General features: G+C 27.6%; 1 protein-coding gene across 1 annotated transcript; it reads left to right on the forward strand.

Moving 5' to 3' along the window:
* The first annotated feature begins 616 nt into the window (after nucleotides 1-616).
* Tsp42Ek (Tetraspanin 42Ek) lies at nucleotides 617-11,593 on the forward strand. The gene is made up of 6 exons (XM_065511615.1): nucleotides 617-765; nucleotides 963-1,040; nucleotides 5,571-5,729; nucleotides 5,809-5,970; nucleotides 10,975-11,169; nucleotides 11,245-11,593. Exons 2-6 carry the CDS (start codon nucleotides 981-983, stop codon nucleotides 11,314-11,316), a joined length of 648 nt encoding a protein of 215 aa, XP_065367687.1. The 5' UTR covers nucleotides 617-765; nucleotides 963-980; the 3' UTR covers nucleotides 11,317-11,593.
* Nucleotides 11,594-13,866: the final 2,273 nt, after the last annotated feature.

Below are 13,866 nucleotides of genomic sequence, written 5' to 3' on the forward strand. Positions count from 1 at the left end.
TTAATTTTTTAGGCGTTTGGTGTTCACATGACGATTTATTGGTTTCATGATTTTTCTTATACGCAGAGTTGATTTTTTTAATTTTTAATCGGGTTATCAATACAAAATACAAATGAGTGTGAAGAGAAATATCCCAAAAAAATATGAAAACATGAAATAAATTTTAAAGTTAATTTTTGTTAAAGTCGACTGACTTTATTTTAAAATATAACTTTTGTTTTTATGTGAAAAAGGCTTCAAACTTTTTCCAAGATATAGGTACATTCAAATAATTGAAAATATTTTTCAATGAATGTACATAAATAAAAAGAAGAAATTTCAAAAAATTAAAAAAAACGAAATGTACATAAAAGTTCAAACAAAAAGTTTTTTTTGAAATAAAACAACATTTTAAATTATATTTGAAATTTGTTTTATGGTACGAAATTTAAAATAATAGTCAACTTTATGGACTTAAAGTCGACTTTAATGCTTTCGTAGTTAGGCTGATGATTTTAACAAAATATGAATATAGCATTAGACATAATTTTAAAAATATACCAAATGAGCCAATGGTACTTTTCATCTTTGAATTGTACAAAAAAAAGTACAATTGTACCAACTTTGCCATCTCTGATGAATATTACTGGCTGAAAGCGAATCATTTGTTGCTCATTCAATATCAGAATATCGACAAAGTTGTTTGTGGAAAACAGACATTTTAGATTTGTTTGTAAAAAAATACGTTGTTTTTAAAATTCAAAAAACAAAAAGCATAAACAATCGGTAAAGTGTTTTTCTAGTTCAGTTTTGTTTTTCATAAAAAGTGTATTTTGTTTTGCTTTTATATATAAAATTTGAATCATTCAAATGTGTTTCTGTTCTGTTCTATTTTAATTTTTTTTATTTTAATGCATAAAATAAACATTAGGTGTAAATAAAATTTATAATTTTTTCTTATTTTTAAATTCATTTTAATATAGAAGTGAAAAATTATCAAAATGGGTTGTACATCTGGTGTAATGAAATGCGTTTTAAACATACTCAACTCCTTGATGGCCGTAAGTATTGAAATTAACAATGTTGAATTTATTAATTTACTAAGTTGTTAAAACAACAAAACTTGAAAATACAACAACAATAACGAATTTAATAATTAAATTGTGTATGATCTCATCATCCACCTTATTTGCGAGTCTTTGTATAAAATACAAAAAAATGCTAAAACAAATAAATTATTCCATACAGTCGCATTAAAGTATAAAACACCTTTAATAAATCCATTTAACAAAATTTTAAGATTTTAATATTCTTATATAGTACGAATTTTAACTTCAAATCAAATGACTAATTCCATACTTTAAGAATAGTTTGAATCATATCAATCAGTCCAATTTAGATAAATTCAAGTTCATGATATTGAAATATAAATATACTTATTTTTACAAATTTCCATTTCACAATATTGTGGTTGGTTTACAACATCAACCACAACTACTCTGTAGTTTTATTTAAAAACAAATTTAATAAAAAATCATTTTTCATCCATTTCATCGCATGACTAATTGAAAAAGTTTGTAAAAAAGTACCCACCAGCAGTCATAAAAATGCTTGTGAATTTCTTTCAAATTAATTCTGTTTTAAATACGACTTAAAAATCACGGAATGTTTTTAATTCTCCTATCTTCATCACTATTTGTTTTTGTTGTTTGTTTTTTTTTTGGGGGGAATTTCATTCAAATATGTTTTGATAGAAAATTCATAATGTTATCATTTGAATAACAAAAGCAATTCAAATAAACAAAATATTTTCATCTTGTGTCAGGGTTAAAGAACAGAGATATGTTGCATACGTAAATTGTTTCGTTATTCTTTCAGTTTAGGTGAAAATAATTCAAATTTCATGGCTCTTGAATACTATACGTTAGACCAGAGTCGAACAAAAAGCGTAATGATAATGTATTGGTATGTATTGGTTTCAAAATTTTAGAAATTTCACCCCCTCTGGATCCGCACCTGCATAATAACAATAAATTACCAATAAGTGAAGTATATTTCATGCATCTAGAATTTCGTATTGTATTTGCAATTAAATGTTTCTATGTTAAATTTTTGTTTATAAAATATACCACAACTAATTTCACATAAGAAACAATTGGGGTATTCACACGGTCTGCTATTAGTCATATTGTCGTAATGTCCTATTATATTATAATAGTTGTTGTTGTGTTTCAAACAAAAAAAGGTATTATTTTATGACAAAACAATAAACATAGTTCAAATAGTCTTATTAGTTTAGAACTTTTTTGTTTGAAACACAACAAAAATTTGATTAAACTATCATAATATATTAGGATATTATGACAATATGACTAAATAGTAGACCTTGTGAATACCCCAAATATATCGTAGTGGAATAAAATTTGTCTAACCAATTGAATAACTATTTTTAAATGAAACTTTAACTTCTTCATAACAATTTTCGGTTATTGTTTTGTTTTTATGAACGTGGCCTCATAATTGCTCATAGCTCCCATATAAAGACCACTTTCGAAAATCACACTAACCTACATAAATGTCTTACAAGTATCTATTCCCAACCAAAGTGTGATACACATCAATTGAATATATACAAAAATTATACTACTGGATATGTACAATGTACATAAGAGCACTTGGGGTCAGATGACTGTGTTTTTCGTGATTTTAAAAGTTCAGGTTCATTTGGACCCCAAGTGCTATTAACGGTTAATTTTCATTTTTGAGCAGTTATTGTAAATACTAGACCTCATGTTATATTTTTCGCTATATTTCCATTAGAAATTCAAAATATTGAAAAATTTCAGTAAGGAAATTGGGCTCATTCGCCAAAATATGGCCAAAAAATAGTTTTTTTTTTCGAAAATAGCAAAATTTATATCGCAGGTACGGAAAAACTATAGAAGGTATTGGCATATTTTTTTTTCATTTTTATTCCCTATTATGTTGTCAATAAATCCCCATGTGATGATCATAAAATTCTAAAATTTGTTAAACAAAATTTTTAAAAATTTGAAAGTGGAGTTTTGATACTACCGTTAAAAAATTATTTTTTTTGGTCATACCTACGGTTAACGTTTACCTACTAAGGCAGAAAAAAATTTGCTTTTATTTTAATATTTCTCAAAATATGTTAATTTTGTTCCTACATTTCTTGTTCTAGAGGCCTGAGACACATTAATGGCCTGGCGAATTTTTAATAACTTTAATATTTTTTAACCATTTTTTAACATTTCGATTTTTTTAAATTAAATTGCAAAAGTAATTTTTTAATGGCAAAATTTTTAAAAAAACTTAAATATTGCATATTTCCCCCCCTGAAAATGCACCACAAAACTTTGAGCGACGAGCGGCAAAAATTTTGGTGGTACTACATGTCATTGCGAAAGTAATCAGCGGGTACCATTTCAACATTTCAAACATTTAATTTTAAGAGTCACTCTAATGTACATATGTATGGAGATCGATTGTTTAGTAATTTAATGAATCCAGAATATATGTTCGTTTGTCAGCGAAATCAATATTTTGAAACTATTCACATGAGATTCTAATCGATTCCGAACTTGTTCTATCATTTTTCAATATTTATGCTAGATGGAACATTAATTGATTGCATTGATAGCAAAGGAAGTATTTTTTCTATAATTACATACGAACATCAATATAAAAAACAAACCTTCGAGAATAATAAGAAATGTTTTGAGCGATCGTGATATAATTTTCAAATTCGTAACATTTAAAACGTAATAAACATATTAAATGTTTATTTTTCACAAATTAAATACAAATCGCATAAAACTGTTTCAGGTGCGCTAAATTTATTATTCACATTCAGCTCCAGTTTTTCCTATACATATTTTGATTTGAAAATTATGCAGAATTAATGTTAAAAATAGAACAATTAGCAGTTATGATAAAAATGTTAATTACAAACAGTCATTCGTGCACATTTACATACATACTATGTACTAAAAGTAAATCTGAAAACCAACCATTCAGCAGTTTTCGAAAATATATCGGATAGCACTATTGAAATCAGCGTATTCAAATTAGGTTTACCCCATTACGTGCCCAGCTTGTTAAAATTAGTGATCAGCACAGAGTGGCACATGTTTAGACTATTAAACAATAAAGTTTAGGCCCTTATTGACGTCACAAACTTGAATAAAAATGTGTTTATTTGTTTTTCTAATTTTCAGTTTAAATTTAAATATTAAAGTTTTTGGTTTTTAACAGTAAACAGTTAACACTTGGTTTAATTCATGATTTTTCGAATGATATCAATTTGTATTTTTAAGTAATAGTGTTTTATACAACCCACGACAAAAAAGCCCTAATATTATATTATTTGGTCAATTCACAAGGTCTCGTATCAGTCATATTGTCATAATGTCCTAATATATCACGACTCGGCAGATCGGCTTTACCAAGTCTTAGGCATTCGGCGAAGGTATCTGCTGGTTGGTTACGATAACAAAATAAACATTGCATACATAGTAGTATTATTTTAGGACATTTTTTGCTTGAAAAACAATAAAAACCATTGTGAAATATTAGGACATTTTGACATGATAAGAAACCTTGTGAATTGACCAATTGTGTATTTTGTGGAGCTGAATCTCTAAGAATTAACCAGCAGTTCTATTTTGACTTAAGTGGTAAATTTATATATTTTTGGGTAATTTTGAAGTGAGGTCAATTGTCACTTTAGTGTCTCTAAGTAATATAGAGTGTAGTCACTTTATACATTTGTTTGTACTGCACTTTACAAAGTAGTTATTTGCCCCACCAGATGTAATCTATTGTAGAGTCAATTGTCACTAAGTATCTTTTTGTAATTGTTATTTAATTAGTTCGGGACACTTATTCCAAATAAATTGAATTCTGTTTCTATGAACTTATATTTAAACTAATTACTTGAAATAATTATATGTCAATATTTAAAAAAAAACTTAAAATGTTTGCCAAAAAATATTGTACAATACTTTGAATATTTTGGGACTGTCAGGAGCATTAAGATACGCCATTGAAAGTGTTCTTCAAAGATTTAAAAAAAAATCATAAAAACTTATAAACAATTACCTTTTCATCCATTGATCAAGCTCACCAAATACTAACGATAGGAAAAACATTTTGAGAAATGGTCTCCACAAATCACCTTATTGTTCTCCCATACAAACAGTGCCACCCTAATGTAAATAATACATATGTAAGTGTGTGAGATTAGATCCAAATGAAGAATTTTCAAAAATATTCGTGTGTAAAAACCCGTTTTTAACATATTGGAACAATGTTTGGCAATGTAATAAAAAACAAAATAAACTTATTAAAAAATAAATAAAATATGAAACATTCCTTATGGTTTATATCATTCTTAATATTGCATAAAAAATGATTTAAATCATACAAATTGAAATTCAACATAAATTCTAAAACAAACCAGATGATCCATTATCTACCTACATACATATGTATAAATTTCTGTAGAAATTTTCACTTTAAAAAAAAAAATATTCAAAGTAATGAAATTGTGTTAAATTTTTTTTTTTCAGATTGGAGGCATTCTATTGATTGTTTTAGCCACATTGAGTTTGAAAACATCCCCAACTAATTACGTGTTGTACATGTACATTGTTGGTGGCGTAAATTTGTGTGCTGCCTTATTGGGTTGTTGCGGTATTTGCCACGAACATGTCTGTATGACGGCCACGGTAAATGACGAATTTTAATTTATATGCTAATTAAATAAAATTTAAATTATTATTGTTTTTTACTTTTATGCAACTTTAGTATGCTTTGATTTGCTTGGCAACTTTGATTGCTCAAATCTGCAAGAAAGTTTATTCATTCGACTACGAAGCTCCAATTAGGAAATTTGCCCGTGAAGATGTTGAGAAGACATGGGTTATGGAATTAAAAACTCCAGGTTCTATGGATAATACACAACAAACGGTAAGTTGACCATTTGATTTACTTAGTATGCATACTAAACATTCTTATTATTTAATATCATAATTATATTTAAATTATCATTCTTTTAATAAATATCTGTCTAGATTTATTCTGAATCATTCAGCATAAATCGATTTTTATTATCGAAGTTCTGGAAATTTATCTGAATAAAGAAATTGAACTTTTGTATTATGGGTTAGCGTGAAGTCCGATTTGAAATTGGCGAATATCGTGGAAATTTCGTACATAGCTGCATTTCCAATTTTTCATGACGTTTTAAAAAACAATTTCGAAATTTTGCTAAAAAAATTTATATTTCTAAAACCACTGCGCGGATTAAAAAATGCAAAATATCTAAGCATCCTGTAAAAACTATTCAATTCTTGATGAAAAACAAGATTAATGGACCAAAATGGACCAACATTATTCCAAAAAACAATTTTTTTCGCCAAAAAAATTATATTTCTAAAGCTGCACATATAAAAATGTTAGTCTTTCTTAAAGGTAATTTTATTGCGGAATTACTGTTTTTAAGCTTATTCAATAAACTGAACTGTTTTTGATTTAAGCGAATATATGTTGCGCAACCTCCTCCATTTTCTAAATAACGGAATACATATCTCGAAAACAAGAGCTAACAAAAAGAAAATGGTTAGCACTACTGGATTCAGCGTATCCGTATTAAGTTAACCCGCCGGGTTCCCTGCTTGTTAACTAACAGTTATACTGTCGGTTAATATTATTGCATGAAAACTGTCAATATAACTATTAGTTAACAAATAACCAGACTTCGTGTTAATGGGGGTTAAAAGAAGAAAATAAACTTTCAGTTAAATCAAACTTTTTATTGAATTACATAAACAATTTATATACTTAATACAAAAGCTTGTAACGATATTTTCCTGATACTGGGCTTGTAATAAATTGTAATGTAATAAATATTTTGATTTAAATTAAAATGAAAGCTTTAGTTTCAAATAGTTTTTTATTATTTTATTTCTTCTTTTTCGAGCATATAAGACCTATATTCTGACACTATGTTGAAAATACAGACTTTAAAATTTATAAACATTTTTACTATTCTTCTCCAAATTTTAAAAACAAAATTGCCCTCAAATAAAACTACAAATTTTTTTTAAAAATCGTTATGACTTAACGCTTTATAATATAAGTTTGAATTTTCGAACTTAATTCGAATTTTCGAACATAATATTTTATTGTCATCAAGTTTATTCAAGATAAAGAATGCTGATGAATTTTCTAACATTATGTATATTACATTGTCATCAGGTGTATGCATGAATGACAAATTTCAGCCTATTCGCGCTACGAGAACCGTTTCCAAATTTAGTTTTGACCTAAACTGTTATTCAATACAAGCTTTTAAAAAATAATTCATATGTATTTTTTATACCTTTTACCTTCGTGAGAAGGTTATACATATACATATGTATAAGTTTGTCATTCCCACAATATAATTTTCCGACCCTATAAAGTATATAAAACCATAGTAAGTTGGGGCTAAAATGGGTCAAAATCGCAAAAAATATTTTTTAACCCGAATTTTTTTAAAAAACTATTTTTTTTAAAAAAATTTTAAATTTAAAAAAAAAAATTTTAAATTTAAGAAAAAAAATTTTTAAATAACAATTCCAAAAAATTAAAAAAAAGTTGTTTACATAAAAATATTTAAAATTTGTATTTTGAAGTATAATTTGTTGAAGGGTATATACAGGCCTGTCACAGAATTCCATTCCGATCGAAAGTGGAATTAATTCCGTATTTTGCTTCTTTAGAAAAAGTAAAACGAAAATTTCTTTCGGAATGAAACCACTTTCAGTTTTCAAAGTGGAATTTTTATTTGATTGCAATTATTTGGTTTTCTAAAATTTTTAATCAATTTCTGTACCAAAGCCTTCACATTTGTTTTAATATGAAAAACGCCGTCAAATTAAAACCATGAAGACAAATGAAGAACCTAAAACGAAATCGATCAGAATAAAAACTACGGAATTGAAACCATTCCGAACAAAATGTGTGACAGGCCTGATAAGATCCGAATATAGTTGTGTTACTTGTTTTTTATAATCTTTATAATGAGTTATCGAAGTCAGAACATAATTATATTTAAACATTTGTAAATTTTTTGGAAAATATTGATACTTTGACGCAAAAGTCGAAGCTTCAAATAAAATGTGAAACCTCTAAACCTCTTATTGTGCTAAAATTTTGTTTTTAGATGACGAGTTATCGAAGTCAGAACATAATTATATTTAAACATTTGTAAATTTGTTGGAAAATATTGATACTTTGACGCAAAACTCGAAGCTTCAAATAAAATGTGAAACCTCTAAACCTCTTATTGTGCTAAAATTTGGTTTTTAGATGACGAAACAATTTTAGATCTTAGGAGCACCGAAAATCGCAAATGTGCAAAATAATGGCCACCCTAAGAAATATAGGAGTGACTTAAAACATTCAAAAGTAAATTTTCTCCCGTTTTTCGAGTTATGACGGTCACTCGTTGCAAATGAGTGGTTTATCTGTAGATGTCAAAATATTAACCCTCCGTTACTCGCAATTGATCTAGTTGATACAGGCAATTTTTTTTATTGTAAATTTTTTTTAAACACCCTAAGTTTTAAGCTATTTTTTGATAAAAATATATTTATACTGCAATTTTCTTTGTATTATTCTTTTAAATACTTTGAATTTAATATTGTTTTTGTGATTTCGAAATAAAAAGTGAAGAAATTATTTTCAAACGCGCCTTTCTTTTATTGATATCAATTTGATACATTGCGACTAGTCTCGATTGAAAATGATTGCGACTAACGGAGGGTTAAATATATTGTAAACTTGTAGTTACAAGTGAATGATAAATTGAAATATAATTTGATTTTTAACAATTTTTTAATCAAAATTAGTGCAAATAAGCACAAAATCCAAAAATTTTAATATTAATTAGCATTTGGTAACCTTAATATAGAAAGGCCCTAACTCGTGTTTTTTTAAGTCGAGATTTTTTTTGCTAAATATGATATATGAGTGGACCATTTATCGAAATAATCGATAATCTGGGCTTATAAAAAACACGAGTTAGGGCCTTTCTATATTAAAGTAACGATTTATTTATTTTGTTTATTTTTAAATAGGTTTCATATATACAGAAGTCATGCCATCTAATTTTAAGGCGATTGGTGTAGGGTATCATCTTGGGCTTGACCGACTATTCTTTCTTACTTGTTTTTTTTTTTGCTTTTGGGAATAGCCACTTTGGAAATCTAATCACATATAGACAATTATAAATTAGTACCCATAATTGCAAAAGAATTTTATCAGTCCCCGCACATTTTTTATTTATTTATTTAATATCAATACAAAGAAGCCGTCGTGGCCAAAAAATACATTTTCCGATAGACTGGGTCTAAAAAATAAGTAATATTATTGAAATATGTTATATTGCGTTTTTATAGGATATTTTAGTATTTTGAGTAATAATAAATACGAATTGTAAAATTAATATCACAATATATACAAGAACTTGTAATTGTAGATATTGTAGTTTACAAGTGCAAACATCTACAAGTGTTGTGAAGATTTTAATGAAACACAATTCATCAGCACTTGTAAGAATTAGACTTGTAATTTTAACTTGTAAGCTTGTAGAATTGTAGTTTAGTGAAATAGGCGCCTGGTAACCATTTTTTAATTACTCTAGTGGCAAAACATAAAAAACTCACATTCATTAGATAGCAAGCATTACCACATATGGTAATTAATTATGTAAGACCGTATATTCGCACATAGAAAAAGAAGTATGACACAATATTCAAGGATATTTTTATAGTTGTTTATGGGACAATGTCATGAACAAATTTTAATTAACCTTATTTTCCCTTATCTTGTATGACTTTCTTTATTTGGCATGTTTTATGCCACATTACCAACTTTGTACTGTGCGATTATTTGCATTTAAGAAAAATTAACTTAATTTGTGAAAAGTCGCTTATTTTTAATTTATTCCACTTGGGAACATATTCCAACTAATTCCATCATTACAAATTAATTTAATTTCATCAAAAGATTTGTTTACTTTCTTAAGTTCTATTAAAATTGTTCTAAGCCATGTATTTTTTGGGCGACCGGAGCTCCGACTTCTTTGGGGATTCCATTCTAAAGCCGCCAATAGGTTTACGGAGAGTATGTCCTATCCATTTCCTTCTAGTTATTTGACGAACTATTGGTTCTTCATTTGTTAGCATCCAGAGCTGTGTGTTTGTGATTTTATTTGGTCAAAAATTCGACATAGTGTAGATTATACGCAAGTGATATTTGTGGGTCCCTCCACGTTTTATTTAGGCGACCAAATGCCGACCATGCCTTTTTATAGTATATACTAGACATATCTTCCCTCATACCATCATCAATTGACATCATGCATCTCAGATAACAAAAGTGTTTTACAAAATTTAATTATCTGGTTTTGTATTCTGAATTGGTTATCGGTGACGTTATTAACTCGCATTGCATGTGTCTTTTCAATGTTTATTTCTAAACCAAGTTTAAATCGGCTTTGCATGTCGTAGAATTTATGCGAAATGAGTCAGATATCATCAGCGAAATCCAATTCTTCCAGATGTTTGCAAAAGCCCCACCTAATACCCCTTTTCTTCGCGCATAGTTTTAACATTATCTCATCAAGTATCACGGCAAAAAATTGCCTACTGTGGACAAATTTTACTCGTTTTGGGAATTTTTTCATATCTAATGAAAGGCCTATCCAGCGATATAGTATACAATATGCCATTATTTTATACTGTTGCTCAGTTGAAATGAAATCTTTAATAAAACTAATAAATATAATAATTTACTTTATTGTTTATCTATGTATGTATATGTATTCCATGTTCTTAAAAACTCATATTTTAATAAATTAAGCAAATCAAACAAAAATAAAAGGAAAATACTAATTATTTACTATTTTATGTATATTTTTTTTAGTATGGATGTTGTGGTAAAATTGGTCCAACCGATTATACTCCTCTGGCGCGTCCAATTCCTAAGAGCTGTTATCCCAAAGAGATAATTGACAACAAACATATCTACACCACTGGATGTATTAAAGCTGCCCAAGATAAATTTATTGAGATCTTTCGTTTTGTCTCGTCTGGAGAATGGTTTGTTCTGGGCATTTCAGTAAGTTTCAATTCTAAATTTTAGAAGAATTCTACAGAAACTAATTACAAAATTATTATTCTTGTTCACTTGTAGGCTGTAATGTTTATTTTTGCCGTTTTTTTGGTTATCCGTTTCCGCAGCAAACAACGCCATTATAATTATTAATTTAATTAAACACAAAATTCTATTTCCAAAGCGTACAAGAAAAATCATTAACTACATAACTATGTTTTCAGAGTGGAACTAATAATTCACTTGGTTTAATGAATATAAGCCATTCATAAACTAAGTGCATTTTTCATTTATAAAATTGTTATTAATATTTACTAAAGTCTATGTGTTTGTATTTCCATTAAAATTTATTTAAATTGTTGTAATTTTAATTTTTAATAATGTTAATTTTTATATAAATAATAAAATCGAATATCTTTTATACATATAATACACAGACATGAATGATATTTAAAAATAGATGTGATAGCTTAACTAGGACCCGAGTGTTTAAAAATACTTTCATATATGTGGAATGTTTTTAGATCTACAAGTAGAAATATTATGTACTAAGTAGAGTTTGCAAAAAACCGAAATACCCACCAGAATCACAAGTAGAAAATATACCATTCACTAAGTAAATCATTGTGTATTTTATTATAATTTCAATCATTTTTTTCGTGAGTGATTTTCGGAAGTTGGCCTTATATGGGAACTATGAGCAACTATGGACTTATAGTCCTGCAATTAGGTCGCGTGATTTCTTTCTATATGGAATATTTTTTATGTTTTTTATGTGGGTCTTATATGTAAGCTATTAGCAATTATTATCATCATAAAATTAGATCGTGTGATTTACTATTATATGAAACTTATTTATGATGAACTTTATGTAGATACCTAAATTTATAAGAGATTTATGCACATTAAAGTGATTTTAGGATTGATCCAAAAAAAAAAACAAGTAAGAAAGTATGATCGGTCAAGCCCGACCATATAATACCCTACACTAAGTAAAAGAGAAAAAATAGATACCTAAATTTATAAGAGATTTATGTACATTAAAGTGATTTTAGGATTGATCCAAAAAAAAAAACAAGTAAGAAAGTATGATCGGTCAAGCCCGACCATATAATACCCTACACTAAGTAAAAGAGCAAAAATATTTTTCTTTTAAAATTTCAATAATTTATATTTTTGAGTGATTTTCGGTAGTAGGCCGATGACCATGAAATTAGGTCGTGTGATTTGTGTCTATATGAAAGTTTACTATGTTGAATTTTGTGAGTATACCCACATTTTTAAGCGATTTATACACGTTAAAGTGATTTTCGGAAGCGGGTCTATATGGGAGCTATGACTAATTATGGACCGATCGTAACAAAATTTGGTGACATGAATTTTGTGTATATAAAACTTATTTAGAGCGGAAATTGTGGAGATACATATATAAATTAAACATTTATGACCGATAAAGTCCAATTTCGGAAGGACATTTGTATGGGGGCTAGGTGAAATAATTTACCGATTTCAGCCAGTTTCAATAGGCTTGGTTCTTGATCCGAAAAAATAATATGTACCAAATTTCATCGAAATATCTTCAATTGCGACCTGTACTCTGTGCACAAGGTTTACATGGACAGCCAGCCAGCCGACCAGACGGACGGACATCGTTTAATCGACTCAGAAAGTGATTCTAAGTCGATCGGTATACTTTAAGGTGGGTGTTAGACTAACACTATGGTGGTGTAGGGTATAAATAAATATGATTTCCTTTTATATAAAACTTATTTGTGGAGGAATTTATATGGATACCTATATAAATCAGACATTTATGACAAAAAGTTCATATTTTGGTGAAATAATGGACCGATTTCAAAATATCAAAAGTTTGTCTTCTCTTCAAAAATGTATACAATTTTTAAGAATTAAAAAATTTATAAAAGACTTTTTGCAAAAATATGGAAACAAATTTTAATATGTTATTAGGGGATATTTGCTTTATCTTTTGTTTATAAAATCAAGTTGTAAAATCATCGTGCATGTTTAAAAGAACTAAAATTTTTTTTATGAGATTTGTTTTGGTTTTTGGAAACATTTTTAAGGATTCCAAAAACATCAATTGTATTAATTTTTGATTCAGAATCGACTAATGAAATCAAATTTGCAATATATTCAACAGTTTTTGCTCTACAGAAAAATGTGCTCAAAATCCGCATCTTTAGGTGCGTTGAAACACCACAAGGAGTGAAAATTTTCCAAAAAAAAAAGTACGCCATTATTTTTATTTATGCAAAAACCTTCAGAAAAATGATGATACCCGGAAAACAAGTGACCTGATCACAAAAGAACTCTAAAGCCAGTGTAGGTATCAAATTATTGCTATTTCATTACAATTATTGGTTTTAAAACAGGTCTCACAATTTTGTAGTACATAACTTTAAAATAATGGCACGGTCTGTATCTTGGTGTATTTAATTTATGAAATTAGGATGGCTTAACATTTAATATAACATTTAGTTCGATTTATCATTGATAAAAAAAACTATAGAATAAACGCATAGAACGGAGGGAGAGAGCAATACATACATTACTATATAATACATATTTACCTCTTCTTAGTTTCTGTATAATTTAAAATTAATGCAAGTACTTTTTTTCGAAAAAATGGCGATAAAACGACTTTTTTACTTTTTTTAAAGTTTGAATACACATAACTTTTGA

Source organism: Calliphora vicina, chromosome 5 (assembly GCF_958450345.1).
Source record: "Calliphora vicina chromosome 5, idCalVici1.1, whole genome shotgun sequence".
Lineage (NCBI taxonomy): Eukaryota > Metazoa > Arthropoda > Insecta > Diptera > Calliphoridae > Calliphora > Calliphora vicina.

What these genes read in the sequence shown, in the direction of transcription:
- Tsp42Ek (XM_065511615.1), top strand. Translation starts at nt 981, where the DNA reads ATGGGTTGTACATCTGGTGTAATGAAATGCGTTTTAAACATACTCAAC. An exon ending in TACTCAACTCCTTGATGGCC is followed by an intron (nt 1,041 to 5,570) that starts GTAAGTATTGAA and finishes TTTTTTTTTCAG; the next exon opens with ATTGGAGGCATTCTATTGAT. An exon ending in TGGATAATACACAACAAACG is followed by an intron (nt 5,971 to 10,974) that starts GTAAGTTGACCA and finishes TATTTTTTTTAG; the next exon opens with TATGGATGTTGTGGTAAAAT.